This window comes from Rhinopithecus bieti, unplaced genomic scaffold (genome assembly GCF_001698545.2).
Source record: "Rhinopithecus bieti isolate Rb0 unplaced genomic scaffold, ASM169854v2 scaffold_8350, whole genome shotgun sequence".
Classification (NCBI taxonomy): domain Eukaryota; kingdom Metazoa; phylum Chordata; class Mammalia; order Primates; family Cercopithecidae; genus Rhinopithecus; species Rhinopithecus bieti.
In genome coordinates, this window is record NW_016806031.1 from 1,213,310 (window position 1) to 1,228,998 (window position 15,689).

The 15,689-nt window shown below is 38.3% G+C and overlaps 1 protein-coding gene across 1 annotated transcript in view; it reads left to right on the top strand.

Moving 5' to 3' along the window:
- SGCG (sarcoglycan gamma) overlaps positions 1–15,689 on the top strand; it is a 79,211-nt gene that overhangs the window by 20,245 nt on the left and 43,277 nt on the right. Inside the window, 2 exon segments of the mRNA XM_017874489.1 lie at positions 10,270–10,299; positions 10,301–10,358. Of these exon segments, the coding sequence (XP_017729978.1) occupies positions 10,270–10,299; positions 10,301–10,358 (88 nt within the window).

The window sequence follows — 15,689 nt, forward strand, 5'->3', positions numbered from 1 at the left end:
AAAAAAAAAAAAAAAAAAAAAAAAAAAAAAAAAAAAAAAAAAAAAAAAAAAATTCGTTTCATTGTATTATGTTCTGGGTTTATTATACTAATTACAGATTATGATCCTGTAAGATTCTAAACAAGCAGATTCAGCATTGTCTTTAAATAATTATGTGACTTTAAAAGTAAATCAAGGTTTTCTTCATTTACCTCCATGGAGCTTATAAGAAGGACAGCCAAGAATAAAGTGCAAATACGTTCAAACAATGTTTGCAGTATGTTCTATTTCTTTTTTTCTTTTTTTTTTTTTGAGACGGAGTCTCGCTCTGTCGCCCAGGCTGGAGTGCAGTGGCCGGATCTCAGCTCACTGCAAGCTCTGCCTCCCGGGTTTATGCCATTCTCCTGCCTCAGCCTCCCGAGTAGCTGGGACTACAGGCGCCCGCCACCTCGCCCGGCTAGTTTTTTGTATTTTAGTAGAGATGGGGTTTCACCGTGTTCGCCAGGATGGTCTCGATCTCCTGACCTCGTGATCCACCCATCTCGGCCTCCCAAAGTGCTGGGATTACAGGCTTGAGCCACCGCGCCCGGCCCTTCTGTTTCTACTTAAGTAATGCTATGAGCATTATAGTAAGCATGAACATTTTGCCAGATTATTGATAAATGGCATTACCTCCCTGACCCACAAAAAGTGAACACTTCACTCAGCTATAATTTCTGGTTATTTGAAAAGTAGAGCCTTCATTTTCCTTTCATATTTCTGAATATGAAAGGGTATTTCAGTATCTCCTAACTGCGGAGGCTGTACCAGCTACTATAGGAAAATTAGAAAGAAAACAAAAGACTTTCTAAGAAACATGAGGTCTTGTTAGAGAGACAAAACACACTCCTGAACCAGACATTTGCCCGGCTCTATTACCAGTTGCAAAATGGCATGGCATGTGACTAACACATAAATATCACAAAGACAGATCCCAGTGAGTGAAAAGTACATAAGTAGTTTTAGGTGCGGTTATGTTACTTCTGGGGCTCTCTTATTGGCAGTGGGAGCCAGATGATGACCTGCAGTATAATAGGCAGGTAAGAGCCCGATTCTGTGAGGCTTACCCTTACCTTATGTCATACACTTACCTTAATTGTGATGGCATTTCAGTGTGTGAAACAATCCTGTCCTGCAGGATTTCCCTTTTGTAAAAAGGGAAGTCAGACACGAATGAAGCGTTCAAGTGTTAGAACTTGGCCTCCTTTTTTCCCCGGAGCTGTGTTGGCTGATCTTCTGCCATATTTTGGGAAGAATCAGACTGGTAGAACAGTCCGGTGACTGAAATCGGGTGACTAGATCATAGCAAATGTAATATTCTGGAATTAATAATAACTCTCAGTTGTATTTTATCAGGCCATTTCATCTCCAGTATGCTTTTAAAAACAGAAAGCAAAATTATAGAGAATATCTCAGATAATCACATATTAAAGTCTTAGAATGTGGCATTAATGAGTATGTCAATCAATACATAAAATTCAGTAGCAATTTGAATAATATTATGTGATAACAGAGCTGTACAGTGTTTCATAACTAATACAGCTTTCCAATAAGAGCCATCCCAGAACAAAACTATGCTTCCTAACTTCTGTATGGATTGATATATTAATTATAAATTTCCTTTTCAAAGGTGAGTCTAGGAAGCAATTTTCCATAAAATTAGAGAAAAGAAATTACTTTATGAATCTGCAAAATTTGACACATAACTCATTTATGTGTCCTGATGGGCTGAGATAATTTCTTCATTGTAAATATAATTCAACATGCTACTCTGGCCTCTAACATCTGATTACCCAGTAGTTCCTCAAAAGTAATACTTGAGGGCCTGTATTGAGTTCATACTTTGAATTCATGGCTTAAACCCATCCACCACGCCCATTAGTTCAAACACATAACAATTATTTCCTTTAAACAAAAAGGTTTTTAAAAAATACAGAGCCATGATCAAAAGCTAAATGAAACAAATACGTGGTAATAAAGCTTACTGGAAATGATCATCTGTGAAGTTCCCAGCCCTGAAAAGAAGCTTTAGCTTACGGCCGGGCGCGGTGGCTCAAGCCTGTAATCCCAGCACTTTGGGAGGCCGAGACGGGCAGATCACGAGGTCAGGAGATCGAGACCATCCTGGCTAATACGGTGAAACCCCGTCTCTACTAAAAAATACAAAAAACTAGCCGGGCGAGGTGGTGGGCGCCTGTAGTCCCAGCTACTCGGGAGGCTGAGGCAGGAGAATGGCGTAAACCCGGGAGGCGGAGCTTGCAGTGAGCTGAGATCCGGCCACTGCACTCCAGCCTGGGCGACAGAGCGAGACTCCGTCTCAAAAAAAAAAAAAAAAAAAAAAAAAAAAAAAAAAAAAAGAAGCTTTAGCTTACAGCCAGAGCCCACAGTGTGACAGGAACCAAACGGTCACCTCGTTGGGACTCCAGGCAAGCCCATTGCGTAAGACAGTGCTGAAGACAGAAAACAACTACAACTATTTGAATAAAGCAGCATATTAAAAAATAGCTACAACTATTTGAATAAAGCAGCATATCTGAGGGGAGGAGGCTACAAAGATGCCCATCCAGAACTTGAATGTCACTGAAGACGAAGCCCTAAGTCACCATTGAGAGACTGGGAGGCCCTGTGGACCAAGTGACAACAACAGGACAGACTTTAGACAGGCTGGTAAGAGCCGAAAGGTAGACGCATCCACACAGTGGAACATAAAAATTGAAATTTCATATGATGAAATCTTCATCTAAAAGAAAAAAGCCCAAAAAACTTTACATAAAGGAAGATCAATATCCAACTAAATAAAAATAGTCAATCTGAAAATGATTAGAAAAACACACCCAAGATTCTCAAAGAGATAAAGCGATTTTTAAAGGAGTTTTCCTTAAAACAACAAGAAATTATAAAATCAGAAGAGAAATTACAGGACAGAAATAACTAAAAAATGAAAAAAATACATGAAACAGTGGTTATCAAATATTGGACAATGGACAGCTCAGGAGACAGTTATCCCTGCAAGAAGAAAAACAAAAGAGTGACTCCTCGAATTGCCTTAACTCACTGCATGAAGAGAGTTTCCAGGCTGCAGTGAGGGAGGGGAGCCAATGCAGACGCAGGTGGTCTCCCTGAGTTGAAGAGACAGGGTTGGAAGGCCAAGGAGACCAAGACAGCTGCAGTTTGCAAGGCAGAGGACTGCAGAGGAGGGGCTTGCTGCACATGGGTGGCACTCCAGGACGGCAGAGACTCCACCCCATCCCACCGCCACCAAGTCCAAGTCCGTGCATAAATATTTACCAGTGCATGTGTGTGAGGAAGCTACCTTGAGACTAGTGAAATACCCACTCCAAGGGAGCAGAAGGAACCATGCCTGCAGGTCACACAGAGTGGGGAACAGTTCATATTCTCACCAGTCAGAGTGGAAAACTTCATAAATTATGGGCATCAGGTAGAATACAGAAGGGTGTGGCTCAGAAGTGGTACAAGATCAACACTAGGAAAAAATCCTGCTCTAGTCCATTCTAACAAAGCTTACAGGAATCCTTGAAAGTATCATGTGTTTTCCAAGTGATTTGTTCCATCCCAGAACAAAGTTCTAAAAAACTACATTTCATCTGCGTACAAAAGTCGAGGAAAGCATTATCATGTTAAGGAGAGACATAAAATATGGAAAGACAGAAAAAACACAAACAAATCTTCTAGAGATGAAAAGTATAACATCTGAAATTTTTAAAAAGCCAGTGGTGGGACTAACAGATTACTAACAGACTGGACACCACAGAAGAAAAGATTAGTAAAGTTGAAGGTATAGCTATAGATACTCTCCAAAATGGAGCCCAGAGAAAATGACTAGAAAAGAAACCAACGGAGTATCAGTGACTACAGGGACAATACCAAGGGGCCTTATGTATGTGTGACTGGCATCTCCAAAGAAGGGGAAAGAAGAAAGGACAAATATTATTTAAAAAGAATAATTTGTAAGTTTTTTCCAAGCATGATAAAAACTTTAAGTCCACAGATAAAATATGTTCAGTGAACCCCAAACAAAAGAAACAAGGAAAACTACAAGGTACCTTGTAATCAAATTGCTTAAAATCAAGACAGAAAAATCTTAAAGAGAAAACCTTAGAAGTAGCTAGAAAAAGAAGGATATATAACACACAAAGGAGTGAAAAAAATATGACATCAGCCTTCTAGTCAGTAACATTTCATGCCAGAAGACACTGAAGTGCTGACTTTAAAGTACTAAAAGAAAAAAAGGCCAACCTAGAACTCTATACCTAGCAAAAGTATCTTTAAAAGACAAAGTCAAAATAAAGACTTTTTTGGACTTAACTAAAGCTGAAAACACGTTACTTCAGCAGATCTGTACCACAAGAAATATTAGAGGAAGCCTTTCTGGCAAAGAGAATATGATGCTAGAAGAAAAATCCAGATGTTCACCAGAAAATTTTAAATACCAGAAATCATAAATATGTGGGTATACAAAAATTAATTTTAAAAAATGTTAGAAGACACTTTGCTCAAAGCCAAAAGAATAACAATGTATTTGGGATGTTGTAACAGTATTGAAATAAAGTGTATGAGAATAATGAAGCAAATACCATAACAGGAAAAGATAGAAGTATTGCTATAATGTTCTCACATCACACATGAAGTGGCAAAAAATTATTGAGGATGGACCATAATAAGTTAATGATGCTTAGTATATCTAAAGTAAACTCATAAAAAGTATAGCTAATACATTAACTAAGGAGATAAAAATGAAGTGATAAATACTCAGTTAATTCAAAAGGAGGTAAAGGAAACAAAGAGAAAATTATTTGAATATGAAAACAAATAGCAATTTGGTATATTTGAACCAACTCATATAAATAATCACATTAAAATAATCACATTAAATATAAATGGTCAAAACATCCCAACTGAAAGACAGACTGAAATTGAACGCAGAAGCAAGATCCAACTATATGCCACCTACAAAAAACCTACCTTAATTATAAAAACACAAATATATTAAAAGTAAAAGGTTATACTATACTGTACTATACTATGCTATACTATACTAACACTAATGAAAAGAAAATTGGAGTGACTATATTAAAACAGACAAAGTAGATTTCAGAACAAAGAGATAAATATTTTAGAGATACAGAGGGTCATTTAAGACGACATAGGAGTGAATTCTTCAATATTTATGTTACTGAACACATGAATCCACTATCAGTGCATCAATATACATGAAGCAAAAATTGATAGAATGTAAGAAAAAAGACAGAAATATTCACATTTAGACTCAGGGAGTTCAGCACTCCTCTCTCAATAACTGATAGGAGAAATGGGTATAGAAACAGTAAGCATATAGACTTCAGCAATGCTATTAACCAACTTGATAATAATTAAATTTTCAGAGCATGCTGCTCAATAATAGCAGACAAGGAGTTCTTTTCAAGTGCACAGGGAAAACATTTATCAAAATCGATCACATTTTGAACCATAAAACATTTTCTTTTTTTTTTTTTGAGGCGGAGTCTCACTCTGTCGCCCAAGCTGGAGTGCAGTGGCCAGATCTCAGCTCACTGCAAGCTCTGCCTCCCGGGATCACGCCATTCTCCTGCCTCAGCCTCCCAAGTAGCTGGGACTACAGGTGCCCGCCACCTCGCCCGGCTAGTTTTTTTTTTTTTTTTTTTATTTTGTATTTTTTAGTAGAGATGGGGTTTCACCGTGTTAGCCAGGATGGTCTCGATCTCCTGACCTTGTGATCTGCCCACCTCGGCCTCCCAAAGTGCTGGGATTACAGGCTTGCGCCACCACGCCCGGCCAAAACATTTTCAATAAATCTAAAAACATTCAAGTCTTCCAACATGTTATCTGACCACAGTGGATTTAATAAGATAACCATAACACAAATATGTCTGAAAACTTTTTGAATAAGTGGAAATTATGTAAAAATTTGCAAATAAACCATGGGTCAAAGAAGAAATCCAAAGGGAAATTAAACAGTATTTTGAACTGAATGACAATTAAGAAAACAATAACATCAAATTTGGGAGGATATAGCTGAAGCAGTACTTATAGGGAAATTTATGGCATTAAGTACATATATTAAAAAAAGAAAATTGGCCAGGTACAGTGTCTCACGCCTGTAATCCCAGCACTTTGGGAGGCTGAGGTGGGCAGATCACGAGGTCAGGAGATAGAGACCGTCCTAGCTAACACGGTGAAACCCTGTCTCTACTAAAAATACAAAAAATTAACCAGGCATGGTGGCGGGTGCTTGTAGTCCCAGCTACTCGGGAGGCTGAGGCAGGAGAATGGCATGAACCCAGGAGTCAGAGCTTGCAGTGAGCCAAGATCACACCACTGCACTCAAGTCTGGGCGACAGAGCAAGATTCCATCTCAGAAAAAAAAAAGAAGAAAACCAATAACCTCAGTTCCATCCTTAAGAAACTAGAAAAAGAATACATTAGACCAAAAATCAAAGACAGAAGATCCAAACAAATAAAATCATAAATGAAAAAGGAGACATCACAATGGATACCACAGAAATACAAAACGTCATTAGAGGCTACCATGAACAAGTATATGTCAATAAATTTGAAAGCCTAGGGAAAATGGATAAATATCTGGATACATACAACCTTCCAATATTGAAACAAGAAGAAACATGAAATCTAAACAGACCAATATTGGGTAACAATATTGAATTAGTAATAAAAAGTCTCCCAACAAAGGAAAGTCCAGGACCAGAGGGCTTCACTGCTGAATTCTACCAAACCTTTAAAGAAGAATTAATACCAGTCCTTCTCAAACTTTTTCAAAAACTTGAAGCAGAGGAGATTCTTTGTGACTCATTATACGAGGCCAGCATAGCCATGATACCAAAACCAAACAAGAACACAACAAAAAAGAAAACTACAGACCAATATTTCTGATGAACATAAATGTAAAAATCCTCAACAAAATGTTAGCAAACCAAATACAACACATTTATCCCAAGAATGCCATCTACAAGAAACCTACCTTAATTATAAAAACACAAATATATTAAAAGCAAAAGGTTATACTATACTGTACTATACTATGCTATACTATACTAACACTAATGAAAAGAAAATTGGAGTGACTATATTAAAACAGCAAAGTAGATTTCAGAACAAAGAGATAACTATTTTAGAGATAGAGAGGGTCATTTAAGATGACATAGGAGTAAATTCTTCAATATTTATGTTGCTAAACACATGAATCCACTATCATGAGCATCAATATACATGAAGCAAAAACTGATAGAATGTAAGAAAAAAACAGAGATATTCACATTTAGACTCAGGGATTTCAGCACCCCTCTCTCAATAACTGGTAGGAGAATATGCAAAACAATAAACACCATACATCACATCAGTAGAATGAAGAACAAAAACCATTTGGTCATCTCGATAGATGCAGAAAAAGCATTTGATAAAATTCAGCATCTCTTCATGATAAACCAAAAGTCAGAGAAGAAAAGAAAGATGAGAGAAGAAATCAACAAAACAGAAAACATAAAACAATAGAGGAAATTAATGAAACTCAACACGGATTCTTTTAGAAGATCAATAAAAATTGATAAACCTTGAAGCAGACTGAATATTTTAAAAAGAGAGGGCACAAATGATCAATATCAGCTGTGCTAGAAGGGGCACCACTATGAATCCCACAGACATTCAAAGAATGGGAAGGGAATATTAAGAATAACTTTATGCCAATAAATGTAATTTTCCCATGTACTATTTGATAGAATTCTTAACACAGGATTGCTGCTTTAATGATTAAATTAGTTTCTGCCATTCCCATATTAGGTTCAAGTTTGAAGTAGTTAATTATGTATATAAATGAAGTGGTGAATTATACTTGCCCTCTAATCTACATTTTTAAAAAGTATCTTAAAACATCAACCTCATAGGGTATTGATAACTCCTATAGCAGTTATGATTTATCTTTGGGCCATACCAGTAACCCCTTATACTGTTAACGGTCTTTTTATACACTTCTTTCATAGCTCCTTGTATGTGTCACGTACTGTTGAGAAAGGTAATAAAAAGTGCTATGTTCTATGACTCCCTCACTACTCCCTAAGGTGTAGTGTTGACACAACATCTGTATTCAAACAGGTACATTCAGAGTTCAACTGATATGAATAGAAAAATAAAATGTTCTCCTTATACCTTGCTGTGATTCTCTAAAAGGCATAAAATTTTTCTAAAAGGCGTCATTAGCTAATGATAAAAACTGAAAATCCCTTATGTAAAATTTTAGAAATGATAGTAGTGGTGGTTGTACAATACTGTGAATGTACCTAATGTCAATCTACGATACACTTAAAAATGGTTAAAATGGTAAATTTTATGCTGTGTATAACTTATATGCATAGCATGTATATTTTAATACAATAAAATTGTTTTAAAAGTCAAAAAACAAAACAAAACCTGAAAATCGCATTCACAATCTGTAGACTTCAGTTTTCTTACCTAGAAAATAGAAATAAAGTCTCTGGACCTCACAGTAAACATCAGTTTTATTAAAAATGTACGTGTTGATTGTTTTAAGCTACTTCTTAAAAATGTAGATTAAAGAACAAGTACAATTCAATATTAGAGATTGCATTATTGTAGCAGTTATGAATACAGTTGTGTTGGTAATATAGACACAGAGCCACTTCTGCTCTGTCACTGTATCAATTAAAAGATCTTTACCCTGTGAACACAGAATACCCAGCTAGCCATGGAATAAACTAATAGGAGCTTTTAGTCTCATATAACAGGAAGCTGGAGGGGGTAGCTGCAGCTTCGGTTCAGCCTAAATCATGTTCAGGCCAGAGTATCTGCCAGCCACCCGCCTGCCCCTCATAATCACTAGACAGTTGTGAGGCCACATCCAAGACACATAGCCAGGAAATGTGCAGTGCTGGTGCATGTGCCTCTTCCACAAGGAATGCCAAAGCTTGCCTAGAAACAAATATATTAAACGTAAAAGGTTATCCTATACTGTACTATACCAGGCTATACTGGATATACAAAATTTGACTCAGGAAAATTGATCTTGGTAGAAATGTGGTCATCAAAGAAAACTCAGATTTTCAAAAGCCACTATGGACAGCATTCATATAGACAAAAATTAGTGAACCAAATGTTTTTGGTAAATTTTATTGTAGGAAAAAATCTATTGAAAATATATCTTAATAGGAAAATATGGTAAAAAATAGAACAACTTTTTACCTGCGTGGAAAAGTTGTTCAAAGAATTAAAGTAGCTTGTAGTGGGGAAAAAAGTAAGAAGTAAAAATTTAAAACACACACACACACAAAGAGGGAGTAAAATAGCCCATAATGCTACCCACCAAGAGACAATCGCTAACATTTGGAGTAGCTCTTTGGCAGTTTTCTCTAATATTTCCATAGTTATTGGCCAATTCCAGCATTGTACTTAAGTCAGTTTTGCTAATTAATACTAGTCCCTTCATAGTTAGCATAGCTATACATTTTACTTCCTCTGAATTTATGATTTAAATACACTGTTTTCTCTATTTTTTGTTTAAGTTTAATTCTGTTTGTTTTAAATAACCAACTCAGACTGCATGTGCTTTTTCAAAACTATTGTTTACTGATACATAAAACTATGCTTTGAAATTTATTTTTCTTTCTATTCTCTGATGTCTGTTTTATTGTGTATTTTCTAATATCTTAAGCTAAATGCTTAGTTTATTTTTAACTTGGAGAGCAAGAACAAAGCAGTCAATACCACAAATGTGTCTGTAATTATAAGTCTGCTGTATACACAGATTTTTTATTTTGATAAAGTTTACTTTACACACTATAAAAATACAAATGTATTACAAAATATGGAAATAGAGTGTAGCAGGAAAAGTATGTGTCACTTTCTATTAGCTGCACACCATGTTGCGTGTCTTTCCTTGACTAGTTGTGCCATATAGCTTGTTAAATTGGCATATTTTTCAACAAGAAATAATCTATTTTTCTTTTCACATATCTTGCCATTTGCGGGCTCATTTTATGATTGTTATTCTTTTATCTTCATAAGCTACTCAAAATTTAAAAATATACTTATATCTAATGATTCAGGATTTTTAATTGTCTTAGCCCAAATTTATAATTTCCAGGACTCTGTAAACAATGGGTAAAATAATTTACATAATAAGAATTTAAAAGATGTTAATCATTTTTAAACGCCAATATTTTACAAATTTTATAAATCCCTTTCTAGGACTCATCTTGCTTCTTACAGTCAACCCAGACATGTGACTGTAAATGCACGCAACTCAGAAGGGGAGGTCACAGGGCAGGTTGAAGTCGGTGAGTCCAGCTTCATCGTGGTGTTTTGCATGCATTTGGTCCGTGAATATGCTAAATGGATTGCATTGTTTTTTACTTACTAAAGGAAATCAAAGTACTTATGAACAAAGTATGAATTTTCTAAATACCGTGCTGTGTTGACACAGAATGGCACCATGAGTGGGGTGGAATGAGGGACAGCCTGGAGTGCTTTGATTAGTTATTTTTGTTTAAGAATAAGGGAACAATTAAAGTTAGTACAGGAAAACAAATGTTTTATTGTAGGTTACAAAGACTCTTGCAGCAACCAAAGGAAAGGAACCAGTAGGCTGGCCTCAAAGAGACAGGAGACCCCGTGGGCTCAGCGCAAGAATAGATTCAGTTCCCCCTCCTGTATTTTCTTCTTCTTTCTCTTCCTTCTCCCATGTGTTCCATTACTCCCTCCTTTCAGTTTATCTTTGCCACCATTTTCACTTGTGCTGTATCACTTCTCACCACTGATACAGAACCATACAGGCGCTCCTGTTCTTATTGCTCGGCTGTAGTATATAACATCACACGGTTTGTCTTTGATTATTGCAAATTCTATAAATCACGAGTACTCTATTACCCCCAGGTTATTCTGTCCACCACATTGCCATCGGTCAGTCAGCTAGAATACACCATCCATAAACTAAGACGGGAGGAGAGTAAAGGTCACATGGGAGCGAGGTCACATGGACTTATAAGTGGAGAAGATAGAAGAAGAAATATAGATGAAAGCAAATATGGAAGAGCACAGCTGGTAAGAAGGAATGCAGCCTAGGCTGGTGGCTCACGCCTGTAATCCAGCACTTGGGAGGCCGAGACGGAGCCGGATCAACGAGGTCAGGAGATGGAGACCATCCTGGCTAACATGAGTGAATCCGTCTTCTACTAAAAAATACAAAAAAATTAGTCGAGGCGTGGTGGCGGTGTCTGTGTCCAGCATTCGGGAGGCTGAGGCAGGAAATAGCCGTGACTGGGAGCGGAGTTGCAGTTGAGCCGAGATCGTGCATCCACCTGGGCAACAGAGCGAGACTGTCTAAAAAAAAAAAAAAATTAATTGGCCAAATCACTTCCTCTGGTTATCTTGTTAGGTGTGGATTTTGTTATTTACAAGGGAATTTAGATATAATATAAATCTGCCTTCATTTATTGATGAAAAAACTGAAGCACTAAAAGCAAAATTGCTCAAGAGCATTACAGCTGGTTAGTAGAGAAGGGAAAACAAGGGAAGACTGAGTGGCTTACTTCTCTCAGCCAGCATGTTCCCATGGCCCCTCCTCGCTTAATCAGATTTCTTGAAATTATGGCATTCCAGTAACTGTTCTAGTTGCTGCAAATATTTGTTTCAATTTCATTTTGTCACCAAGAATTAACCAGGGGTTATAAAGTTTTTTTGTTTGTTTGTTTGTTTTTTGTTTTGTAAAAAAAGGCTGGGTGCAGTGCCTCACACCTGTAATCCCAGCCTTTTGGGAGGCTGCAGCAGGAAGATTGCTTAAGGCTAGGAGTTCAAGGCTTCAGTGAGCTATGATCAGGCCATTACACTACAGCTTGGGTGAGAAAGTGAGACCATCTCTAAAAATAAAAATAAAATAAGTCACACACCAAAATCTCTTTGGTTTGAACTGTTCGTCTCAATCTCAAGTTTTAACCTTGGTGTCTCATGCCTGAGAAAGTGATTAAATTAGTAATTTCTAGTAAATCTTTAGTTGGAAACTCTCTGTTACATTGAGAACCTTGAACTACCAAACAGCACCAAGCTCACCAAGTCCAACATTTTCTTCAGTACATGGCTTCCCACAGTTGCAACCCTTCCAGTCTCATGTTTCCTGGAAGAAGTTAACTTTTGCCAATTTGGTATTAAAATGTAATTTATGTGAACTAGCCATATTAATCTCATTTAATTAAGTGAATGAGTGTTTTCTACAAAACCACTGAAAACAATTTGCATTCAATACAGTCAAAACCAAAAATCCCAATGAAATTCTGACATGATTTAGATGCGTGTCCCCTCCAAATGTCATGGTGAAATGTGATTCCCAATGTGGAAGGTGGGGCCTAATGGATGGTATTGTATCATGGGGGTGTATCCCTCTCGAATGACTTTAGCACCATACCCTTGGTGATGAGTGGGTTATCACTCAGTCAGTTCACATGACATCTGGTTGTTTAAAAGAGTCTGGGACCTCCCTCTTCTCTCTTGCTCCTGCTCTTACCATGTGATGCACCTGCTCCTTCTTTGCCTTCTGGAATGATAGGAAGCTTCCTGAGGCCCTCTCCAGAAGCATATGCTGAAGCCATGTTTATACAATCTGCAGAATTGTGAGCCAATTATACCTCTTTTCTTTATAAATTACCCATCCTCAGTTATTTCTTTATAGCAGTGTAAGAATCGAGTAACACAGAAAATTGGTACTGAGGAGTGAGCCAGATGCCTGAAGATGTGGAAGCAGCTTTGGAACTGGGTAACAGGCAGAATTAGAAGAGTTTGGAGGGCTCAGAAGAAGACAGGAAGATAAGGGAAAGTTTGGGACTTATTAAGTGGCTGTGACCAAAATGCTGATAGAAATGTGGGCAATGAAGGTCAGGCTGAGGAGGTCTCAGATGGAAATGAGGATGTTATTGGGGCCTGGAATAAGCATCACCTGTGTAATGCCCTAGCAAAGAGCTTGGCTGCATTTGTCCACAACCTAGGAACCTGTGGAAGTTTGAATTTAAGAGTGATGACTTGGTGTATACTGCAGAAGAAATCTAAGCAGCAAAGTATTCAAGAAGCAGTCTGGCTGCTTCTAATAACCTACAATCAGGTATAGGAGTAAAAAAAAAAAAAACCTTAAAATTTGAATTTATATTTAAAAGGGAAGCAGAGTGTAAAAGTTTGGAAAATTTGCTGACTGGCACTGTGGTAGAGAAAGAATTCAGTCAGGCTACCAAGCAATCACTTACTAGAGAGCTTGGCATGGCTAAAGGGGAACCAAGTGCTAATATCCAAGACAATGGGGGAAAGGCCCGGAAGACGTTTCAGAGATCTTTGAGACAGCCCATCCCATCACAGGCACAGAGGCCTAAGAGGAAACCATGGTTTCAGGGACACTGCTTCCCACATCACAGCGGCTCTAGCTCCAGCTGTGCCTCAAAGGGCCCCAGATACCACTCAGGCCATGGCTGTGAAGGGTGCAAGCCATCAGCCTTGGTAGCTTCCACAGGGTGTTAAGTTTCCAGGCCCGCAGAATGCAAGAGGAAGCTTGGCAGCTTGCACTGAGGTTTCAGAAGATGTGTGGAAAAGCCTGGATGCCCAGTCCGAAGCATGCTGCAGGGGCACAGGCTCCACAAAGTACTCTACTCAAACAGGGCTGAGAGGAAATGTGGGATTAAAAGCCGAAAGTCCCCACTGGGGCATTGCCTAGTGGAGCTATGGGAAGGAAACCACAGCCCTCCAGACCCCAGAATGGTCAAGCTACAAGAAACTTGCATTTTGAACCTGGATAAGCCACAGGCACTCAACTCCAACCCATGAGAGCAGCTACGGGGTCTGCACCCTGTAAAGCCACGAGTGGTGCTGGTCACCTTGAGGTGCCATCTCTTATGTCAGTGCCCTGGATGTTGGACATGGAGTCAAAGGAGAATATTTTGGAGCCTTAATACTTAATGACTGTCCTGCTGGGTTTCAAACTTGAATGGGGTCTAGTGCCCCTTTTGGCTGATTTCTCCCTTTTGGAATGGCAACGTTTACCCAGTGCTTCTGCTACCATCGTATCTTGGAAGTAACTAACTTGCTTGTATTTTATAAACACAAGGTGGAAGGAGATGAATCTCAGATGAGACTTAGGACTCTGGACTTCATACTGGAATGAGTTAAGACTTTGGGGGACTATTGGGAAGGGATGGTTGTATTTTACAATGTGAGAAGAATGTGAGATTTGGAGGAGCAAGGGCAGAATGATATGGTTTGGATATTTGTCCCCTCCAAATTACATGCTGAAATGCAACCTCCACTGTGGGAGCTGGGGCCTGATGGGAGGTGTTTGCGTCATACAGGTAGATTCCTCATGATTGGTTTAGTGCCAGCCCCTTGGTGATGAGTAAGTTTTCACTCAGTTAGTTCACAAAAGACCTGGTTGTTCAAGAGTTGGGGTTTTGAGGGTTTTTCCCAACATGGAAGATTAGAGGCATTATTAGCATGCCTCTCCCACTTGGAAAGACATAACAGTTTGTAGATAATTATGCTGTGAACTTTATTCCAAGAAGCAACACAGGAACTTAATAAAAAAGCTAAAAGAAAGCACACTTTGAAAGAAGCAGTGGGCAGCAGCTTACACTATGAACCAGATGGGAAGCTCTCCACAGGCGACAGTGAACCTGCTTACACACCCAGCGTGTCACTACTACAGCCAGCATCTGAGAAAGCCATCACACGGATTCTCTATAACCAAGGAACTCATACAGACTCTTCACCACAGAAAGTACCAGTAGCCAAAGCTAGGTGACAATAAGCTATACATATTACAGTCATATCCTCCATGGAAAAAAAGAATTTAAAAACATCCCAGCAGAATCAAAAAATAAATGCAAAAGTAATTAGAAGAAATAGTCTACCCAAATAAGAAGGAACCAGAGAAATAATTCTGGCCATAAGAAAAAACAGGGTTTTATAAAACTTTCAAAAGCTCACATTGAGTCTCCAGCGGTGGGTCCAAACCAATGAAATCTTTGAAATGCCAGATGAATAATTCAAAGTGTTGACTATTAAGTTACTCAGGGAAATACAAGAAAAAAGTGAAAACTAACATGAAAACTTTTTTTATTATTATTATGCTTTAAGTTCTAGGGTACATGTGCAAAACATGCAGGTTTGTTACATATGTATACCTGTGCCATGTTGGTGTGCTGCACCGATTAGTCATTTACATTAGGTATCTCTACTAATGCTATCCCTCGCCCATCCCCCCACCCCACAACAGGCCCAGGTGTGTGATGTTCCCCTCCTGTGTCCAGGTGTTCTCATTGTTCAGTTCCCACCTGTGAGTGAGAACATGCAGTGTTTGATTTTCTGTCCTTGCAATGGTTTGCTCAGAATGATGGTTTCTAGCTTCATCCATGTCCCTACAAAGGACATGAACTCATCCTTCTTTATGGCTGCATAGTATTCCATGGTGTATATGTGCCACATTTTCTTAATCCAGTCATATCATTGATGGACATTTGGGTTGGTTCCAAGTCTTTGCTATTGTGAATAGTGCTGTAATAAACATACGTGTGCATGTGTCTTTATAGTAGCATGACTTATAATCCTTTGGGTATATACCCAGTAATGGGATTGCTGGGTCA